Genomic DNA, 22,861 nt, shown 5'->3' with positions numbered 1-22,861 from the left:
CTCTCTCTCTGTATTTCCTTCAGTGCCACGGAACCCACCCAATGGCTCCATCCCTTAAAGGTTCCACTATCCACCAAGAGCACAGCTCCACACTCTATACAGACTGTGGCCTATAGTTGGCCAAATCTCCTTTTAGAACAATCCCCATCCATCTGACTGCTTGTCCCATCCATCCATCCATCCATCCATCCATCCATCCATCCATCCATCCATCCATCCATCCATCCATCCATCTTTCATTTCACATTCTCATTTCCCAAGCACCATCACACACTTGTTTCTAGTCTGTCTATCTGCACATTTCTCAAGGTGCAGTCAGTATCCAAGTATCAGCTTCCTTGCAGCTAGTCCAGCCTGAGTTTCTTCATAAGGATGATTCCCCTGAATGCTGAAATGTGTCTAGAGGACAGGCCAATGGGAAGGATGTTTACCCAAAATACTTTTGCTGTCGTTATATCAGCAGAAACCTCCCAGGAAAGGAATCCCTGATTCCCAAACAACCCCACCTCACGTCCCTGGCTATCCTTCCCTCTGAGTAATGGGGTGAACCTTTCAGGACTGTGATGAATCTGCCTCCTTTGAAGCCATCTGATGAAACTCTGATTTCATCAACCACTTGTACCCAGGAAGAGGCTGCTGTGACACAAGCTGAATGGAATAATTTTATAGGATGAGGGGGGACTCTTTGGAAGCAATCTAAGTAGCATAATTTGAAGAAAAATTAGCTGAAGCATTAGGAAAGGAAATTAGGCTATTTTTCAAGCCCCCACCCACTATTAAGGGTATAAAAGGCCCATGAATGACGGAGAGACTCAAACCTCACCCACATCTACCTCCAGCAGGTCACCACTCTCCTATCACCTCTCCCAACACCATGTCCTGTGAATCTTGCCTGCCTGCCCTGAGCTGCCGCACCAGCTGCTCCTCCCGGCCCTGCGTGCCCAACAGCTGCCATGGCTGCACCCTGCCTGGGGCCTGCAACATCCCTGCCAATGTGGGCAACTGCAATTGGTTCTGTGAGGGCTCCTTCAATGGCAATGAGAAGGAGACCATGCAGTTCCTGAATGACCGCCTGGCCAGCTACCTGGAGAAGGTGAGGCAGCTGGAGAGAGAGAATGCAGAGCTGGAGTGTCGGATCCAGGAGAGGAACCAGCAACAGGACCCTCTGGTGTGCCCTGCCTACCAGGCCTACTTCAAGACCATTGAGGAGCTGCAGCAGAAGGTGAGAGGGTGACTTGTCTAAGAGTCTGGGAGCAGCTGCCTTTCTTAGGATGGGGAGACATACTCAAGTTCAAGTGGATCTCACATTGGAACCGTTGTTTCAGATTCTGTGTGCTAAGTCTGAGAACTCCAGGCTGGCCGTGCAGATCGACAATGCCAAGCTGGCCTCTGATGACTTCCGGACCAAGTATGTTGAACCTTTTGAGTTGGGTGACTTCCAAACCCTGATAGCTCTCTCATGGCTTGTTCAAGGCTCTGTGGGTCTAATGTTGCTGGGAAGGGCAGGTGGAAGGGATGAGGAAGACATTCCTTCCCTTTTCATGTCTCCTTCTAAGTCTGGCTATAAAAAATAAGCTTCAACCAGGCATCCAAACTTGAGCCCTTCAGTTGATATGGGTTGACTGTCCTTTATCAGAAGTGCTTGGGACCAGAAGTGTTTTTTGGGTTTTGGCTTTCCTTCTGAGTTGTGGGATAGTTGAACATTCATGGTGAGTTGTCTTGGGGACAGGGCCTGAATATAAACATATAAACACAAAACTCATTTGTTAGGTGTTTATGCCCTTCAAACACAGCAGAGTGCCATTTTATTCACTACTTTTAGTGCACCTCCATTTTGATTCTGCTCTTTCAATGGAGTCAGGTGGGGCAGTTTTCACTGTGGTGTTGTGTCCCTCAAAGACTTTCAGACTGCTAAGCATTTCAGGTTTTGGATTTTCTAGGCAGTGATGTTCAACCTATATCAGTGTTTCGAGAGAGTTCTTATAAAACCCCCAAATCCGGAGATGGGAATGGATCCGTTTGGTTTTAAATCAACCAATAAACACCAAGAACAGGGTGAGGACTCCACCTTATGGGTGTCTTTGGGCCCCTTGTGATGTTCAGTTGAGTCAAGACCTCACCCAGCTGATCTACATATAGCAAGATGGAAACAGAGCAAGAAAGGCAGACAACTGTAGACGTTCATGGAGTTCTTGGTCCAGTCCCATCCTAACAAGACGCTGGCTGATCCTCCCGCTCTGTGTGTGCAGGTACCAGACTGAGCAGTCCCTGCGGCAGCTGGTGGAGTCGGACATCAACAGTCTGCGCAGGGTCCTGGACGAGCTGACCCTCTGCAAGTCTGACCTGGAGGCTCAGGTGGAGTCTCTGAGGGAGGAGCTGCTGTGTCTCAAGAAGAATCATGAGGAGGTAAGGAGACGTATTTAAAAAGCAGGTTTCAGAGCTGTGGGGGTGAAGCCATTAGTATTAAGAGAGGGTCCCTGGAATCAGGAGGTCCTAGCTAGCCGTCAGGCTTCCTGATGTAGGACCATTCCCTGAGGACTTCCAGCTAAGATCCTAGGAGGGTGGGGATGGCGCTGCATCTTTATCAAGGAGTCCAGTGAGCTGCTGATGCTCAAGCACACTGGCTGGTGGGCAGTGAGTATGGATGTCCACCCACTGAACTCTGATCTCTGCTGGTTGCTACTGTTGGGTCCCGGGATTGACAGTGGAGGTGGAGGGTAAAAGAATAAAACAACCCATGGCTCCTCTCTTTAAGAACTCCCAGTCTAGTATGGAGGGACAGCTAGGGAGCCCTAGTGACATCATGCAAGGCTGAGTGAAATAAGTGCTGTGTGGTGTGCGCATAGTAGGAGGAAGCCAGTCTTACGGAGAGGAGCTGGGGAGTACTTCTCAGGGGAAAGGGGAGGTCATTTGAGGGTATAGCAAAGAAATGCTTAGGCAAGGCATGGTGAAGTATGGCTAAGCATGTAGTACCTAAAGGAGTGTGGTGGGAGACAGGAGGGTTTGTGTGTGCCAAGGACTCAGAAGGTTGGGAAGGTGCTTCAGTTTTTGTCTGAGAAAGACAATCATGTGGTTCCTGATAGAGCTTTGTTGTGATGTCTGTATCTTTGGAATGATGAGGATGTTGTTTTAGCGCCCCATCCCTGTGTAGGCAGTGTTATACTCACTTTCCTACCGCAGGAAGAGAGAAGCTCTGGGTTCATAGGGTCATTCTTTCTCCTTCCCCCACCAGGAAGTCAACACCCTGCGCTGCCAGCTTGGAGACCGCCTCAACGTGGAGGTGGACGCCGCTCCCACTGTGGACCTGAACCGTGTGCTCAATGAGACCAGGTGTCAGTACGAGGCCCTGGTGGAAACCAACCGCAGAGAAGTGGAGGAATGGTTCACCACACAGGTGGGCACCTGAGCTCACGGTCACCCAGGGACTGGGTCCCCCAGGACCCTAAGCAGGCTCTGATCCTGTCTCTGCCCTTGCCTGTTACAGACCGAGGAGCTGAACAAGCAGGTGGTGTCCAGCTCAGAGCAGCTGCAGTCCTGCCAGGCAGAGATCATCGAGCTGAGACGCACAGTCAATGCCCTGGAGATCGAGCTGCAGGCCCAGCACAACCTGGTGAGTAGTGTCCACACCTGCTGTTGGGCAGTGTGGAGTCAGGAGGCAGAGTCACTGGGGTGCCCTTGGGGTCACTCCCTCTCCTTAGCTCTTGAAGCCTGTGACTCCTTTGGGAGGCCATGCAGGAGCCTTTAAAGGGGACAGCTCTGTGACAGCCTTTATCTTCTCCCCCACAGAGAAACTCTCTGGAAAATACACTGACAGAGAGCGAGGCTCGCTACAGCTCCCAGCTGTCCCAGGTGCAGTGTCTGATCACCAACGTGGAGTCCCAGCTTGGTGAGATCCGGGCTGACCTGGAGCGTCAGAACCAGGAGTACCAGGTGCTGCTGGACATCCGGTCCAGGCTGGAGTGTGAGATCAACACATACAGGAGCCTGCTGGAGAACGAGGACTGCAAGTGAGTACAGAATGAATTTCTGGGATTGTATGTGTGGTGGATGTATTAGACAGAAGAAACACTCACGGTGACCATGTTTCAAACTACAATAGTGCACTGAATGCCTACAGTGGCATAGTGATTTGCACAAGCCAAGTAAACGGGGGTGAGCAAAGGCGCAGGAAATAGCTCCTGCATCTGAAAGTCATCAATAACGAGCAGAGGAGTGGGTAGGGAGATTGACAGTCACAGCCTTACATGTTAAGTTCCTGGAGAGCACAAGAGTGTGAGACAATTTTAAAAGCACAAGTTTCCAGTGCTGCCCAGGGTATTGTGGTTAAGGGAGAAGGGCTTGATACCAGTTGCAATTCCATTCTAATTCCAACCACTGATAATTCACAGGTAATTGCTGTGAGTACCAGATACTGTGTGTGACTTAGGGTTTTCTGACTTCTCCTGTCCAATCCATTGTTCCCTTCTGTGTCTCCCCAGCCTCCCATGCAACCCATGCGCCACCACCAACGCTAGCGGCAGCTGCTGTGGACCTTGTGGCAGCTCTCAAAAGCGTTGCTGTTAACTGAGCTCCTTGGATCCCCTTTGAAGACATCAATGAAGCCGTTTAGTTAAAAGCCAGGAACAGTCTTCAGTCTCTCCTTTGCTAGGACTTTGGTTGCCATTAAGAAACGTCACCATGACAACTGCAATTGCTAGAAACTGACATGCTTTCCAGAACCAATGAGCAAAGACAGTCATCATCAACTTCTTGACACTGAAGGTCAAGTCTCTTTGCTTCTGAAGGTGTCAGATCTCTGCAATCTGAGCTCTGGGGATTACCAGAGAGGGCGTTTCCTGTACAGGCTTCCATTTCCTGCCTTCTTTTCTTCTCTGGTATTCTCTGGAATGCAAGGAGGCAGCTTCATTTACTTCCCAATAAACTTTATTTCTCTGGCATAGTAAAGGTGTTTCTCATTCATATTCATACTTTGTAAAATATTCATGACTGTCCCATAAAAATACCTCTTGCTAGCAGGGTGATTAAAGGCTCAAATGACTGACCTGGGTATTACCTCAAAGGGAAACCTGGAGGGGCAGGGAGAGGTGTTCCCTGGATGGGTGGACTCTGGCCAAGGGCAGGCCATACAGAAAACTTGGCCATGAACACCAAGCCTATTTTGCTTCAGCCGCAGGGCCCTTGGCTATTCTGAGAAACCCCCAGCTGGCAAATTTCTCAAATTGTTACCCTCATTACATATTTTTTTTCTCCTAAACTACCTTACCACTGGCGTCCCCTCTTCTCACCTCTCTGGAGCCCCTGCCTCACCTACATAGACAGGAAATGCCCCTTCATTGATTTCCATACCTTCCCACACAGTTCTGCTCACCTGTGCTCCGGCTTCTAGCTTTTTTCTGTTTATATCCCTGTTCCTGGATAATCGGCACCCTTATATGACTCCTGAATTGGCTGATGATTTCTGAATCTCAGTCTTGTTAGAACACAAACTCTGTAGCTGCACCCCAAGCCCATAAGCCCAACTGGACCTCCCCAAAGCTTGCTCTCCAGGACAGAAAGTAAAGAAACCATGTGGAGCTGTGGCCCTATAGCCCCTCCCTCTAGCAGCTACAAGATAAGCTTTATTGTCCCTTCCAGAACTGGCTCCATATCTGCCGAGTCCTATAGATGATGTCACTTAGCATTGAACTATCCACGATCTCAGCAAAAGTTCTCCCTTTTGTTTAGGGGCTTTCTTTGGAAGCCTCCTTTGTTAGAATTCCTAGCTACTCCCCATGACTGTGCATGTGTTGGCAAGATGCTTAGTCATCCCAGGGCCTTAAGTCCTACGTAATCCATGCGCTGTGTGATCACGCAATTTGCGAGCAGCATGCGCATGTAATCTATGGGCATGCGTGGTGTAGCCCATATGCGCATGTGCAGGGGAACCTATAAAAAATTGGGTTCCATTTATGCCTCCCCACTCTTTCTGCACGATCTTTCCATAAGCCTAAGCACCCCCTTCTGTTCCCTTCCCTTAATAAACTCTTATAGTGGGTTTTGTTGTACCTTGTGGCTTTTCTTGCACAGTAAACAGTGCCGCTTAATGAATAACATTGCACCGCTTAATAAATAACAGCCTTTCCCTTCAGATGCACGCCCCCCACCACATCATGTTGTCTATGGTGGATCTCTCGCTTCCTCTTTTACTTTAAGCTATCTCTTGTGATGAAGCTCTTGAAACCTTGCTCGTGCCTTTAGGGAGAAGTCTCTCTCTCTCCTGATGAAGTTCACTCTTAAGGGTAATTGGCTTAACTTCCTTTCCATTGGAGTTCATGCTTTCCATTCTTCTCACTGTTATACCAAGTCTCAAGGTCCAGGCTTTGGTTTCTCATAAGACAGTTTCACTTCAAGTCTATCCACCCCATCACGCCTAGCTGGACTGAGACTTAACTTGGTGAGCAGAACCATATCTCCAGTCCCAATAATTTCTTTTTATAATTTACATCTTAAAAGAATTCACATGAGAAACACAGAAAATTGTGATAGACTTCACAGGCTAGTTTTGTATATTTTGGTAGTATAAAAACCGAGTCATACCAACAATGGTTACATGAATATAGTAGTGATAAACAGGTGAACTGTACATAAAAATAGGTCAAATAATGAGGTATATAAACAGATATCACTATGGTCATTAGTTTGCATGCCCAGCTTGAAAACTGAAATCATCTTATTTCACAAACTTGTTTTCTTTTTTTAGACAAGGTTTTACTACATAGCTCTGGCTGCCTGGAACTTGCTATGTGGGGCATCCTGGCCTCAAACTCAAAGAGATCGGCCTGCCTTTGCCTCCCTAGGACTGGCCTATAGGTATGCATCCCCCACCCCCACTCAGCATCTCCCATGAACTCTTTGCATTCTATGGCCCATACTCCTAAGAAAGGCCAGCGTTCACTAAGTCTTTCTCAACAAACAACAATTCTCAGGTCTCCACCCATTTGCCTCATCTTTGAATTTTTAAAGCTGTCAAGTCTATAAAGCACAGTCACAATTACTATGTATTCAGTTGATGCTCTCTGACGGGCACAAATACAACCAATTATCTACTGTTGTATGCTGAAAACTATGTCGGGAAAGGAGAAACACTAATAAACAAAGCCCATTCTTGGCTTATAGCAATATTTACAACCCAGAGTGAATAAGACAAAGAGACAGTCATCATTGACAAACAGCGAGGTGGCTAAAGGGAGATCTAAATGAAGAATTCTGAATTCCAGAAGCAAGGGCAAGAGAAGAGAGAAGGGCAAGAGAAGACTCAGAGAACAGGACAGCCCCGAACAGAGCTTGGACAGTGAGCCTAGCCTTTAACAGTTAGGCCTTCTCTCCAGCCCTTGACCACTCTTTGAAAATGTGTTCATTTCATATAACATTTGTCTGCCTGTCTTGTCAACTGTAGTAGAATCACCCCCTAATTAAATCATGGTGCAAACCAATGGATACTATGAATGGAACGGATAAGGATGAATAACATTAATGAGGATCATGATAAGGTTATTAAAACTTTATACACCTCTCATAGTTCCTACTTCAATCAACGCTTGCTATATGATATTAGCATAATTCTGAAATAAAATTTGATGGCACCCATTTGGATAGATGAGTGTGCGGGTTCAACATGAGAAAGTTTTTCTAAGCATTACATTTGTTGGGTAAGGAAATGAGGAATTGAGGGGTGTATTTATAATCTGAAAGATCATTTTCTTTTTTTTTTTTTTTCACTTATAAACTGTATGGCCGTGGCAGGCTTCTTGCTAACTGTTCTTTTATCTTAAATTAGTCCATTTTTATAAATCTATACCTTGCCACATGGCTGGTGGCTTACCGGCGTCTTCACATGCTGCTTCTCCTGGCGGTGGCTGCAGTGTCTCCTCAGCCTTCCGCTTTCCAGAATTCTCCTCTCTCCTTGTCCCACCTACTTCCTGCCTGGCAACCTATTTCTTGCCTGGTCACTGGCCATCAGTGTTTTATTTATATAGAGCAATATCCACAGCACTTCCCCTTTTTTTTTCTTTTTTTAAAAAGTAAGGTTTTAACTTTTACATGGTAAAATTACATATAACAAAACAATTATCGAGCAAGAATTACAGTTACAATATTAAAGAAGATGTCCTATCTATCTTATATTTGTGAATTTAAGGTTTTATATCTAACTTATCTTTTATCATAACTGAGGAAATTACAACTATATAGTTTTCAACCACATCAAAGACCTGAGAAGGAACATAATGGTACCTGAAAAATGGTAGATGGATGCAAGCAACTTTCGGGAATCTTGCAAAAGTAGACCAAAACAACTGGCAGCCTGGACAGTCACCTAATGTTTTTCAGCATTGTTGGTGCATTTAAATTGGCTACAAGCCTAGAGTATCTGACAGACCATTTTTAGAAGCAGGAATTCTGAGAGACCATCGTACCCTGTCTTGGCAGAGTACAGTGGTCGCTTTCCTTGTATCCCGCTTGTCCAGAAAGGACAACAATGCATTTGTACTGTCAGCCATCAAGCCAAGGGCAGTTCTTTGCCCAGTAGGCCATTTTGTGCCAAAAAGACAAACTTCCAAATGGAAATGGAAAGATCATTTTCTAACTTGGAACATAAAATAAATGTGGTAATAGAATGAATCTGTATGATGGTTTGGTATGTATCAAAAAGTGCCTTGAGTAGCTAGTTATGAGATGTTTGTGCATGGAAACTTGTCAGGTAAGACATCTGACAGTTGTGGATAGCCTGGCTTGTAATGGGACCTGGAAGCTTTTAGAGTTGTGTGCAATAGAAGAAAGACCTTCTAGAAAGCTGCTGAGAGAAACCATGAACTGAGATGGGTGGGTTGGGAAGAGGATGAAGGGAGTTTAGAGGCATCCTCTAGCATGTGGAAGCTGATTGGAGATAAGGAACAATGAAAAAAAGACAGGAAGAATTATACTGGTCGAACACTGTATTAGCGAGGGTTCTCTAGATAAATCAACCAACAGAATCTCTACAGAAATTGAATCACTAGGATGTCTATCTATCTATCTATCTATCTATCTATCTATCTATCTATCTATCTATCTATCTATCTATCTATCTATCTATCTATCTCTCTATATCTATCTATCTATCTATCTATCTATCTATCTATCTATCTATCTATCTATCTATCTATCTATCTATCTATCTTTCTCTCTCTTTCTCTCTATGATCTATCTATAATCTATTTATCCATCTACCTATGTATATATCTATCTTCTATTTAAGACACAGATATATATATATGACTTTGGGAAAGAGAAGGGGTGTTTCCTCATGACTTTACAGACAGGAAGGGTGGCTCCAGCAAAGACTTGCCCTGACTTCACTCCATGGATAAATACTACTGCCGAGTGTGTGTGTGATCTCTGACATGGAAATAGCCGTAACTTCTGTAATGAATGGTGTCCTTAAACCTCAAATGCCGTTGGCTCACATCTTGAAACCAGAAGCCTCAGCCACAGCGTCTGACACAATGATACAGGTAGCTATAAAACCTTTCTGGTTGTTAGGATTTCATCTGCCCATCATGTTTATTGAAGGGTCATTGGCCAGAGACAATACCATTGTTTACGTAAAGTTGAGAACACTTTAAGTAAATGGAATAAATGAGAAGCACTTCTTTCTAAGAATTCCTAGGAAACAAACTGAAACTTGTTTCTTTTCTTTTCTTTTTTTTTCTTTTTAACACATCTGCGTCCTTTTAGCCATTTAGTATATAGTAACCATGTCGCTATGCAGCAAACAAATCACTTCCACTCAGGATGTGTGTCTTTTCTAATTCTACTGTGCACTTTTGAATATGCAGTAATCTTTTCTATGTCTTATTTCACTCTGACTGAGGCAGAAACTATAGAAATAGTTATACAGTCTTCATGGACATATTTTCTAGTCTACAACACACTATTCCTTCCTTACTCTTTTTTTTTTTTTTTTTTTGCTTTTGTTTTGAGTCAGTGTTTCTTTGCGTAGTTTTGGTGCCTGTCCTGGATCTTGTTCTGTAGACCAGGCTGGCCTCGAACTCAGAGACATCCACCTGGCTCTGCCTCCTGAGTGCTGGGATTAAAGGCGTTTGCCACTACCGCCTGGCCCTTCCTTACATTTTAGAAAATAGCATTGTCCCAGTTTTATTCTTTTGAGGCTGGTGATATAGAAGAAGAGAGGAATGGAAGATAATTTTTTTAAAAAATTAATGGTTTCACATATTTTCTGGGTTTTGTGAGCTCATTCAATTGGGCTTTGATCAGCTTGGTACTGATTGTAGATCAGCACAGCTGATCTAGGCATCACGGTAGATCATTTACAAATAGAGTTGGGTGGGAGATCAGAGACTGTGGACATGAGGAAGGAGCAGTCCTAAAAGAACACCCGTTTGCTTAAAGCTTGCTTTCTGTCTAAAAGCATGCTTGGAGTCAGCTCTTCCTTGGAAATGACTTTCAGGATCACTCAAGAAAACACACACAATTGTTTTATAGTCACAACTTGTTTCTGAACCAATAAAGAAATGACTCAGCATGGATGTTTACCTCCCTCAATAGATTTAGATCCAAATTACAGCTGGCTGGCTCAAGAAATAGATACAGCCTTAAAATACGTAGAGTTGCCTTCAATGAGAATAATAAAAAGAACAGGGTCCCAGCACACACTTGAAGGAAGGAGGATCTGAGAGATAACTACGTGATAGGAGTTTGCTCAGAGTTACCAAGAGGAAAACTTTTAAGAATGGCTTTTGTATTGGAGACACTGATAGATGAGATAGCCAATCTTTGTAGTTCAAAGCTCCATCTAGAATGGCATGAAGCAGAAGATGTGCTGGCTAGACTATGCTGAAAGTCTTAAGATGTCACCTTAGCATGTGAAAAAAGTGTTGGCACTGAGAGATCACACTCCTTGGAGGACTAGGTTCAGGTATTTCTGCATCAGATTGACTAGAATTTACTTCTTTTCAACTTCTAGTGGGAAGGATGCATTCTTGACAAGTAGGCTCTCATTAGAATGGAAGTGACTTTGTTTCTTAAAAGAAGAACAGACTTGTTTCTTGGCTCATTCTGATTGGGGGAGAGGATGGGGAGAAACATCGCCAAGCAATGGCTGAGTTTGACTGAATTCAGTCTATCCCACATCATTCCATCTTACAGTAAAGTTATTGGAAGGGAGAGGGTACCACGAAGTAGTGAGAATATGGCCACTGGAATTAGGGAAATCTGCTTTTGCTCATGGACCTCGAGGATCTTGAGGATCTTGGTGAAACTCTGAGGCCAGTTTACAGACTCTTAGAAAGCTTGTGGTTCCTGAAGGAGTTAATGCATATGAAGTACCTGGATCATTCAGTGTCTGATACAAAATGGGCACTCATGCAAGCAGGAGTCAATTACAGCCACACTATGTGCAAGCAAATACTGTAGTACTTCATGCTCAATAGCTATGCCCAAATGTTGGTTTCCAAAGTATTCCTATGGGGACGAATGGACCCTAGGAGACTACTACAGCCCCATAGGAAGAGGCTATCATTGCTTCCACTCACTTGGATGATATGGTAGCACTGAGCAGGTTGTGTTTTCTGATGTTTGCTTCTGGGATTCTCTACTAACCAGTTTGGTTTCCAAAGAGATGCTCGGATGGTTTTCCCCACAGACTCCTCCCTGGGGATGAGCTGAACAAGGCACAATCCTATCCTAAGCTTAGGAGAAAGAGATCAGAAGTGCCCCCCGAATCTGAGGGCCAGAAGCCACTGTAACTCAATGCCCAGTAAGGAAGTGCTGTTGTTGGCAAAGTTGGTTACTTTGAAGCCAAACCATGAAGCTCTTTCTGAACTAACCAGCATGATTGGTGAGGAGTCCTGACATAGCAGGAAGCCAAAGTAAAACATTTTATGAGCTAAAGGACTCAGGTGAGGTGGCTAAATAGCAAATGGAAAATTGGTAACGAGAGCAAAAGGGGGTAAATGTAACCACACCCACCGCTGGCAGGGTATAAAGCTCTGGAGAGGACCGGGCCATGTACCAGAGACAGAACATTAGGTGTAGAAGCTGACTGACTCTCATAGCTCTGCTCCCTCCAGCACCATGCCATACAACTGCTGCCTGCCCACCATGAGCTGCCGCACCAGCTGCTCCTCCAGGCCCTGTGTGCCCAACAGCTGCCATGGCTGCACCCTGCCTGGGGCCTGCAACATCCCCGCCAATGTGGGCAACTGCAATTGGTTCTGTGAGGGCTCCTTCAATGGCAATGAGAAGGAGACCATGCAGTTCCTGAATGACCGCCTGGCCAGCTATATGGAGAAGGTGAGGCAGCTGGAGAGAGAGAATGCAGAGCTGGAGTGTCGGATCCAGGAGAGGAACCAGCAGCAGGACCCTCTGGTGTGCCCTGCCTACCAGGCCTACTTCAGGACCATTGAGGAGCTGCAGCAGAAGGTGAGCGGGATGGGCATCATGGAGTCAGTTGAATGAACTATTTATTCAAATTGAACATACTGAAGTCTGAATGGAGCTAAGGCTGTTTACAGCTAATGTTGGAAGTGATGTAGAATTCACTGGCCTAACAACATGAGACGTCTTTGAAAATCTCTTTTGGAATCACCATGATGGAAGTATACAGATTCAGCATTAGTGTCAAATTAGCCCAAGGTTCTTAATATTGCTTCTTACCCCAAACCAAAATAGCTTATTTTTAAAGGCTTATTATGATGCCCTTTTCTTGCTTTCAGACAGATTATAACATTAAAAAAAATACTGTGCACCAGAATTACTTCTTTGACTTAAGGATTTTCTATGTGAGGTCTCAAACAGTTCAAGTTTTTCAAACTTGTAGCAACTATTGTAAGAGACAGCTTTGACGAACCAGGAAAGCCATGGGCTCCAGAAACCTCACCAACACACACACACACACACACACACACACACACACACACACACACACACACACACACCAACACTATTCACTAGAACAGGTATGTAGGCAAATGGCACACAGGGTCATGAAGACAGGAGTAGAAACCACAGAAAGTGGGATTTGGAAGGATCCTTAAAAGAGCCAGTATCAGAGTGGGATTTGAGTGACAAGCAGGGGTTGTGTGTGTGTTTGGGGGACGTGGGGGCAGAGGACAACCTGGTGTCATTCCTAAGTGCCATTCACCATTTTTTCTCCCCTGGAAACAAGGTCATCTACTGTTCTGGAACTTGTCAGTAGGCTAGTAAGCCACGAGGCTCTGTCTGTCTCCGCCTCGGTGCTGGGATTCTCAGTGAGCACTACTATGTCATGATTTTTAAAAACTCAAGTTCTGGGGATTAAATTCAGGTGCTCATTTTGCAAAGCAAGCACTTTACCAATTTGACTATCTCCTGGACCCCACCAAATAAGAGTTTCTGTCTGACTGTGCATGCACATGGTTTTTGGAGGGAATTGTTTGTCTGCTGTCCCAACAAAGTGAATGCCAGAAAGGAGCATGATTTGAGTATCATTATTTATTTACTCACAGTTGATGAGCACTAGGCAAAGTGCTAAGAGTATGGGTCAGGGATAAAATGCTGAGAAAGAGAATTTTGTTCCAGCAGGAGATCACATCTTAATAAGGTAGAGAGATAGGGTAGACCATAGCAAAAGTGCGAGGCACATGGAAGAAGTGGCCCCTTGGAGGAACTGGAAAAGGAAGGGATGTGGGTTCTACAAGGTGCTCTCTAGGTGGAGGAAAACATGTCCCCTGAAGCATGTGCATGGTGCCAGCAGAGTGGACAGGGCTCAGCAGGGTTCCAATGGAGGTGGTGTGAGAGGGTAACTGTCTTGTCCTGCTTATCTGCACTTGCCTGGTTTTAGTGTCCCAGGAATGCTGTCATCCTAAGCATACAGGGATCCTTGGTCACCTGACCTGAGGTTTGACCACCCAGTGTAATGAGTTCCTACAGGAAAACTAAAAGAAGCCCCAGAAGAGCAGAAGCCATGACTGCACTCACCGGCTGTGGGTGAATGAGCGATGACATTGAAATCATACTCTTCCTTTCTGGTATCCATGGTACATTCTACCTCAGCACTTCTGGTATCCATGGTGGTTCACTGAATGAATCATGTTTGGATACCTGATGTGAGGGTCTGAAAGGATACAGAGCAACTGGGGAGAAATAATGTAACTCATCTCACAATTGATCCTCTGCAGATTCTGTGTGGCAAGTCTGAGAATGGCAGGCTGGTGGTGCAGATTGACAATGCCAAGCTGGCAGCCGATGACTTCAGGACCAAGTAAGACATTTGTAATGACCAGAAGAGCCCAGTGAGAGGTTGAGTTGCAAAGTCAGGACTCCCTGTTCTGGGACTGTGCCAGACACAGCTTCTAAGTGCTATTGTGTCTTGGGCTAGAGGTAGGTTAAAAGCCAAGGTCTCTTTACTGAGAGCCGAGGGTCTATGTTTTAAGTTTAACTTGAAGAAGTGTATTATCAACACAACCCAAAGGAGTTATTAAGCCATAAAAAAATAAGAGGTAAAAGCCATTTCTTTCAGTGAATTAATCAGTATTTTCAGTTAAGATTTAATCATAATAATCTTTTATGGAACCTTATAAAGACCTCTAGGCTTTATAATAGGATTTCACGTGTATCATTTCCTCACCTTCAGCCCCAAACAGTGAAGTGTTAGTTTTGTCTTCATTTTACAAACAAGGCTCAGAAGGATTAAAGAATCCACCTCCAGCCATTTCACGGCAAGGCTGGATCTAAGCGACTTTGAGTTTCATGTTCTTCAGGGTAGTTGGAAAGGAAGGGAGATAGGTAGTAGTAGACTTAGGAAGTGGAGCAACTCAAGAGGACAGACATGGTAGACTTACTTGATAGCCACTTGTGAATGGATTCTTAGAACAAATGTGGTGAACATCATAGAGGAAGCCACACACAGTGTCTTCACTGTGGGTCTTGGAAGGAGACAGGCCACCTCACTCACCACAGTGATGCTTTTCCTTTAGAACATTTAAAACGGAATAGCCTCAAAGTAGGATGAGTTTGACTGGGTGACACAAAAGCTCTTCCTTGTCGATATCTTCTGACTTTTGACTATGCACGCAGGTATCAGACTGAGCTGTCCCTGCGGCAGCTGGTGGAGTCAGACATCAATGGCCTGCGTAGGATCCTGGATGAACTGACTCTGTGCAAGTCTGACCTGGAGGCCCAGGTGGAGTCTCTGAAGCAGGAGCTGCTGTGTCTCAAGCAGAACCATGAGGAGGTAAGAAAGTCCCAGCCACTAACATCTCAGTAAGAGGGTCTCTCCGAGCAGGGGAAGGTAGGTCTTAGTTTGTTAGGTTAATGCAACATTTTTGCTAGTTGGTCAAAGGATAGCTAAGAGATGATTGGGCAGTGAGGCCCAGGTTGAGCTCTTTTACAGGGAGAAGTGTGGTTGGCTGATCTGTGTCCACATGGAACCAGATGTGTGGCCCAAGACTCACAAGAATTCTGTTTTCTAAGTAGTTATTAAATCACTGATGAGGTTTGGAAAGAGATAGAGATTTTGTCCTTTATGAAATCTAAGCAAATGGATTTCCAGCTAGTAAATGGATGGGTAGGTAGGTGGATGAATGGATGGGTAGGTAGGTGGATGAATGGATGGGTAGGTAGGTAGATGAATGGATGGGTAGGTAGGTGGATGAATGGATGGGTAGGTAGGTAGATGAATGGATGGGAAAATGGAGAAATGAAGAAACTTAAATAATGGGTGCTTCAGACATCATGGTTGAATGAGATTTGAGGAAATCAGCTGCGTGTCTCAAACATCAGATCCTTTCCCAAGGGGGAAACAAGTTCTAACAGACAGGATATGATAGGAGACAAAATGGGTGGACAACATTAAACTGGGTTTCTCCTAATTTCAGTCGCAACAATTATAAATCACTTGTCACTGGGCTTATCACACAACAAATACAAAATCAGAAGGGAATGACAGAATCTCAATATTAGCAATAACTTCTCCAAGAATCTTCATACAGAGATGAGGGAAGAGACTGAGACAGTCACCAGAGGTGACTTACATCAGCTGGACTCAGGTTTTCTAACTTCGATACAATGCTTCTTCCACCGCATTTCTTGATACTCTCATAATACTTACACCGAACTTTCCCTTCCTCTAAAGAGTGTTTATGATAAACCTGTCTCTGACCCACATCCATCCTTTTAAAGTCTTGCATTCATCTTTGAAAAGGTTCACTCTGAGTGTGCCTCTTAAAGTAGGAAGGGCTCCTTAGTTCTGTGGCCCATCCTTTGCCTTTCCCCCACCAGGAAGTCAACACCCTGCGCTGCCAGCTTGGAGACCGCCTCAATGTGGAGGTGGACGCTGCTCCCACTGTGGACCTGAACCGTGTGCTCAATGAGACCAGGTGTCAGTACGAGGCCCTGGTGGAAACCAACCGCAGAGAAGTGGAGGAATGGTTCACCACACAGGTGGGCACCTGGGCTCATGGTCACCCAGGGACTGGGTCCCCCAGGACCCTAAGCAGGCTCTGATCCTGTCTCTGCCCTTGTCTGCTGCAGACCGAGGAGCTGAACAAGCAGGTGGTGTCCAGCTCAGAGCAGCTGCAGTCCTGCCAGGCAGAGATCATCGAGCTGAGACGCACAGTCAACGCCCTGGAGATCGAGCTGCAGGCCCAGCACAACCTGGTGAGTAGTGTCCACACCTGCTGCTGGGCAGTGTGGAGTCAGGAGGCAGAGTCACTGGGGTGCCCTTGGGGCCACTTCCTCTCCTTAGCTCTTGAAGCCTGTGACTCCTTTGGGAGGCCATGCAGGAGCCTTTAGAGGGGACAGCTCTGTGACAGCCTTTATCTTCTCCCCCACAGAGAAACTCTCTGGAAAACACACTGACAGAGAGCGAGGCTCGCTACAGCTCCCAGCTGTCCCAGGTGCAGTGTCTGATCACCAACGTGGAGTCCCAGCTTGGTGAGATCCGGGCTGACCTGGAGCGTCAGAACCAGGAGTACCAGGTGCTGCTGGACATCCGGGCCCGGCTGGAGTGTGAGATCAACACGTACCGGGGCCTGCTGGAGAGTGAGGACTGCAAGTGAGTCACTGGGGGGTGTATCCGCTACTGTGAGGCACACACACAGTACCTTAAGAGTAATAAAGGAACTTGGAGGATGAAGGTCAGATACCAGTACATCTCTAGAGACTGATGTAGGGTACTTGTGGTCACTGTTACTTGGACTGAAGATATTTTATGTCATGGAGGATAGTCTCAAAGCTGGCGATTCTTTGGCTGATGGGTAAAAACCTTTATAGCTTCATAAGTGGTTTCTGATATGGGAAGGAAATAGAAAACTCAAGTAATCATTGCTTTGATTAAATCAAAATTTTAGGTCCACTGTTTCTTTTCTCCTTGTTAGAATCATTTGAGGCAAGGAATTTGATTCAATATAACCATCTTCTTGCATTGGAACATCCCCAAGGAAAACGACTTAATAATAAATAGAGCAGGCCAGGTGGCAGCTCAGGCAGATTATTTGCACAGTTCTTTTGCAAAGTTTATGTCTGTGAGGTGGATCTCACCAATCCCATTTTCTAGCTGTGAGGCAGAGGCTTAGAGGTCAAAGTGACTTCCCCGAGTCCTCAGGGTTATATGGAATATATGTATATATATATATATATACATATATACATATATATGTATATATATACATATATATTTATCCAGTGTCTATACTCTCTTCTACCACTGTCTCTGAAACCTGTAGAGGAGTGATCTGAACAAGGCTCGCTCTCTAGACGTCAGGGAATGGGGGCTCCTTGCTTTTAGCCATCTCTGCGTTTTGAAAATTTCCTTTCTCATGCTGACTCTAACCGTCCTGTGTCCCAGGCTGCCCTGCAACCCCTGCGCCACCACCAACGCCTGTGACAAGCCCATTGGACCTTGTGTCACAAACCCTTGTGTCACACGCTCCCGGTGTGGACCCTGCAATACCTTTGGCTGCTAAACAACCCCAGGGCCAGCAGGAGGATTGTACGAAGACATGAAGACAGAAAGATCATCGATGGATCAGCTCAGCCTTTCTGACCCCACATCCAGCACCACACCAATCATAGTCTGGAAGGAGAGCACAGGCCTAGTTCTGTGGTTTGGCTCTGCGTCCAGGCCCATGGGACCATCTTCATCCGGGGCCTCTTCATGACCACCGGCTTGTGTTCTGGTGGCCTGAGGGATCTGAGCTGTGAAGGGGCCACATGAGGGATTTTGTGGTTCTGTCTGCTTCTTCCATCCTTTCTTGCAGTGCCCCCAACCCTAATAAATTTTCCTCTTGCAAACAGATCTGAGTTTTGTGTGTATCCATCCTTTTCAGAGTGTTCGTTCTCTGTGTGATTTTTAGGTAGCCACTTGAAAGCAGAAGGGGACTTTATGGTTTAACCCTACCCTGTCCTATCGTTCATTAGACACAATGAGTGCCAGCATCCCTGCAGGCTGGCATTAAATGGGAGCAGAACAGTTGGGCAAAAGGCCTTGTGTGAATGTGGGCTGGTACTTTCAGAGTTCTTGTTATTTTCGTTTCTAATTCTCTACAAGATGAGGACAAGAGCTTCCATCTACTGAACTTGCTAAAGCTACTAGGAACTCATACACAATGACCTAAGAAACTGGAATTCCCCGGGAATCTCAGGCCCAGAAAAGAGAGAGCCTAAAGCCTGAGGGAAATCTCCAGGAAGAGACTTGGAACTTGTCAGAGAGCCTTGCAGGCAAGTGGAGCCAAAACAATGGTGGGTCAATGATAGGCAGGACTCTGCTTTGACCCAGACTGCCTAGATATGCATAGCCCCGGCCTTCTCCTTTAGCTTGGACTTCAGAACCCTAAAGAAGCACTTGGGACACATTACTGGATCTCCTGTCTCTCTTATCAATATGGTGACATTGAATGAATCTCCTCTTGCTTTTTGGCTGGTTTTATGGCTGTTTTAATGGGGCTTACTGAAGATGGGTGGTTGAAACTGGCTTGCTGGGGCACTAGGTGTGACCCTAAGTCTGGTAACAATATGAGGAAAATCATGGGATATGTGATGTTCTGTGATTGGCTTCTTTTGCATACTCTAGTGTCTTTAGATCCACTTCAAAACACAACATGTACTATGAACATTGCATTTTGGGATTGTTTTCAAATTTGGGTTACTAGGGTAACATTGTCTTAAATCTTTGTGTTCAAGTTTGAGTGTGGACATGTGTTTTTTCCCCTTCCTGCTTCCCTGCCTCTCTTCCTTCTTTCTGTGTATAATGTATGTTTTGTGTGCACTTGGGGCACATTCGTGTGTGCAGGTATGCGTGCCCATACGTGCACTTGTGGAACCCAGAGGCCAATGCTGGCTGTTTTTCTCTTTTGTTTCCCATTTTATTTTTTAAGATGAGGTCTCTTATTGAACCCAGAGTTCACTGATTTGGGGAGACTGGCCAGTGGAACATTGGAACCTTCTGTTTACATTTCCCAGTGCTGGGATTACAGGCATGAGTCACCTTCCAGCTGTTTTATGTGGGTGCTGGGGACCTGAACATGGGTTCTCACTTAGCAAGCACTCTACCTTATGAATCATCTCCTTATCCCACTTTTGTTATTTTGAGACAGTCTTATTCCACAGCCTAGGCTGGCATGGCCTTCACTGTGTGGCTTAGGCTGGCCTTAAACTCATGGCCATCCTTTTGCCTCAAACTTCTAAGTCCTAAGGCTTCACATGTGAGCCATCACACCTTACTTGGGAATATATTTTCAATTGTTTTGGGTATAGATACACAAGAATGGAATTGCTGTGTTTTGGGCATAGATACACAAGAATGGAAATGCTGGGTTATGACCTCACGATAGAACTGCCATACCCATCTCTGTGCTCGCTGATGTTCTCACTGACTACGAGAGAGCTCCATCTGCACATTCTCAGTAACATCTGTGTTTTTCCATGCTGTGAAACAACAACAGCAAAACCAGGTCATCTCAGTGCACGTGAAGTGGTATTCATTGCGGGTTTTGATTTGCATTTCCTTGATGACTCATGGTGTCGTACTTCTTTTCATGTGTGTGTAGGCTGTTTATAGATCTTTGGGGAAACGTTTACTCAGATCCACAGCCTGACTTTTAAAGCCTGGCTCACTTGTCTTTTAAGTTGCAGATGTGCTTTTAATGTTCTGGACACAGGATTCCTATTCGGCAGGTGATTTATAAATGTTGTTTTCCCCTCCAGAAGTTAGTTTTTCACTTTCCGAATGAAAATAAAGTATGTTTTTTTTTTCTGTAGAAGAATTTTAAAATTTGAAGTCCAATCTAATTTTAATTTTAAAATTTGAATTATTTTAAATTGGTGTGTGTGTGTGTGTGTGTGTGTGTACATGCATGAAAGCCAGTGTTCATGGAAGCTAGAAGTGGGTCCCAGGTCATCTAGAGCTGGAATTGGTTGTGAGCCTCCCGAAGTAGGCGTTAGGAACTGAACTTGGGCCCTCTGGAAGAACAGGAAGTGCCCTTAACCATGGAGCTATCCCTCCAGCCTCCTAATTTTACTTTTATCACTTTTGATTTTGGTGTCATATGTAAAAAAACTATTTCTTTCTGCTTGTTACGTTTGTTTATTTGTTTATTTTTGAGACAGAATGTCACTTTGTAGCTCTGGCTGTACTGGAACTCACTCTGTAGACCAGGCTGGCCTTGAACTCATAGAGATTTCCTTGCCTCTGCCCCTGAGTGCTAGGATTAAAAGCATGCACCACCACACCCAGCAAAAAACTATTTTTTAACCTGAGATCTAGAAGACTTATTCCTATCTTTCCCCCAAATTTTCTAGCTTGGGTTCTTAGAACTAGCTCCCCAGACAGGGTCTTTCTGTATATCCTAGTCAGAATGCAAATTCACCATCCCCTTCTTTCTACTTCATGAGTACAGGGATTGTAGGAATGCATAGCCATGTCAGGCTCTCTGTTATTTTTATGGTGTAAACAAAGGCCAAACTCCATTCTTCTGCATGTGGATGCCTAGTTCCTTAGACATCACTCTTCAAAACATTGTTCTTTCCTCCATTGGTTTGTGTTGGTAGCCGTGTTGAACATAGCTTTGTAGTAAGTTTTAAAGTCAGGGAATGTGATTCCTCCAGTACTTTGTTCTTCTTTTGAAAGACTGTTTTGGCCATTTGACTCCATCCTACATGAATTTTAGAGTCAGTTTGTTGATGTCTATGAAGAGGCTAGCTTGTGTTAGAACGTCAAGTCAGTTGCAGGAACATGGTATTGTTACTTGTATAACTTGCTATGACAAAAGGATTCTACAAAAGTCATTTAAGGAAGGGGTAGTTTTGGCTCATAGCTCCAGGGCTATAGTTCATCCCGGAAGGAAAGGGATGTGGCAGGGGCAGGAGATAGCTGGTGACCTTGTTTTCCCAGTGAGGAGGTAGAGAGTGATGCACAGTTGTGTTCCACTCACTGTCTCCTTTTTATTCAGCCCAGGGCCCCTGTACACACAATTGCATCACTCACGTTTAAGGTAGATTTTCTCACCATATTTAATCTAGAGAACTCTTCACAGACATGCACAGAGATTTGTTTCTGTGCTGATTTTAAATCCCATCAAGATGACAAGATTCACTTCACATCATCTTAGCTGTTGAATTCACAGGGGTATCTTGTTGCTTAAATCCTAAATGGTCTTATAATAAAAACCCAGAGCCACATATCAGGGTGAAAGCTGAAAGATCAGCAAAACAGAGCAAACCACAGCTACCATCTCTTACCTCACCAACTCCACAGCCTTACAGAGACACAATTCCTTCCTGTCTCCTACCGCTTTATATTCTTTTCTCTGCCCAGCCATATCACTTTCTGTTTCAACCTTCCTACTGCTGAGATTAAAGGTGTGTGCCACCACTGCCTGGCTCTGTTCCCTTTTTAGACTGGATTAATCTCATGTAGCCCAGTGTAGTCTTGAACTCACAGAAATCCAGACAGATCTCTGCCTCTGCCTCCTGAGTGCTAGGATTAAAGGTGTGTGCCACCACTGCCTAGCTTCTGAGGCTAACTCTGTGGCTGGCTCTGTCCTCTGATCTTCAGGCAAGGTTTATTTTTTAGATATCACCACAGTATCTTATCCACCACCTTCAGGTGTTAGAGAAAGAAGGACTGGGCTGTTCACTGCCCCCCCCCCTACCTGGGTCCTTCCAATGTTTAGGAAACTGGTGGTGGGTTAAGAAAGGGTAAGGTTGTGGAAAAGAAGATTGCTGATGTATACTGGCTGCTGAGATGGATTGGGACTGTCACTCAGCTGCCAGGCCTATAATGCTTATGGAAAGCAGAGCTGTGAAGAATGGGTACAGACTCTTGTTTAGACACTAGAATCTCCTGATGCTCTTACGGCATGAATCCATGCATCTCAGTATTGTTGTGAGCCTTCTTTAAAAATCTCTAGAGACATTGGTTCTCTTTACCATTTTTGAATGGCTTAACAGATGTCTTCCAGAAGGAGGACAATTATTCTTGAGTTCTCCATCCATCATGTCTTGACTCCTTTAAGCAGATCTTGAATCTTCATAGCTTGTCTCTCATTTCCTCTTCAGTGTTTTTTGTTTTTAAAACCTGTCTGTACTATATGCTTAAAATTTCCTCATCTATGATTTCTAGTTCACTTATTCTCTTTCCATCTTTATCTAATCTGATATTTAATCTGTCAGCTGGGTTTTATAATTAGTGCTAGCCTTTTAGAAAATAAGAACATTATATTATTAATTTTAAATTAGATTTGGCTTTAATAATTGTTTTGTATTGTATGTCTCTCTCTCTCTCTCTCTCTCTCTCTCTCTCTCTCTCTCTCTCTCTCTCTGTATGTGTGTGTGTGTGTTTATGTGT

At 44.8% G+C, this 22,861-nt stretch overlaps 2 protein-coding genes across 2 annotated transcripts; both read left to right on the top strand.

Moving 5' to 3' along the window:
* The first annotated feature begins 874 nt into the window (after positions 1 to 874).
* On the top strand, positions 875 to 4,944 carry LOC102928133 (keratin, type I cuticular Ha4). The gene is made up of 7 exons (XM_042282779.2): positions 875 to 1,222; positions 1,326 to 1,408; positions 2,250 to 2,406; positions 3,233 to 3,394; positions 3,485 to 3,610; positions 3,787 to 4,007; positions 4,479 to 4,944. The coding sequence occupies exons 1-7, from the start codon at positions 875 to 877 to the stop codon at positions 4,561 to 4,563; spliced, it is 1,182 nt and encodes a 393-aa protein (XP_042138713.1). The 3' UTR covers positions 4,564 to 4,944.
* A 7,167-nt stretch (positions 4,945 to 12,111) lies between these two features.
* Positions 12,112 to 18,227, top strand: LOC102915825 (keratin, type I cuticular Ha3-II). Its single transcript, XM_076577779.1, has 7 exons — positions 12,112 to 12,459; positions 14,196 to 14,278; positions 15,094 to 15,250; positions 16,297 to 16,458; positions 16,549 to 16,674; positions 16,851 to 17,071; positions 17,864 to 18,227. Exons 1-7 carry the CDS (start codon positions 12,112 to 12,114, stop codon positions 17,979 to 17,981), a joined length of 1,215 nt encoding a protein of 404 aa, XP_076433894.1. The 3' UTR covers positions 17,982 to 18,227.
* Positions 18,228 to 22,861: the final 4,634 nt, after the last annotated feature.

The sequence above is a fragment of the Peromyscus maniculatus genome, chromosome 8 (genome assembly GCF_049852395.1).
Source record: "Peromyscus maniculatus bairdii isolate BWxNUB_F1_BW_parent chromosome 8, HU_Pman_BW_mat_3.1, whole genome shotgun sequence".
Taxonomy (NCBI): domain Eukaryota; kingdom Metazoa; phylum Chordata; class Mammalia; order Rodentia; family Cricetidae; genus Peromyscus; species Peromyscus maniculatus.
The sequence above is the reverse complement of the archived record's forward strand: the minus strand, read 5'-3'. Positions and strand labels throughout refer to the sequence as shown.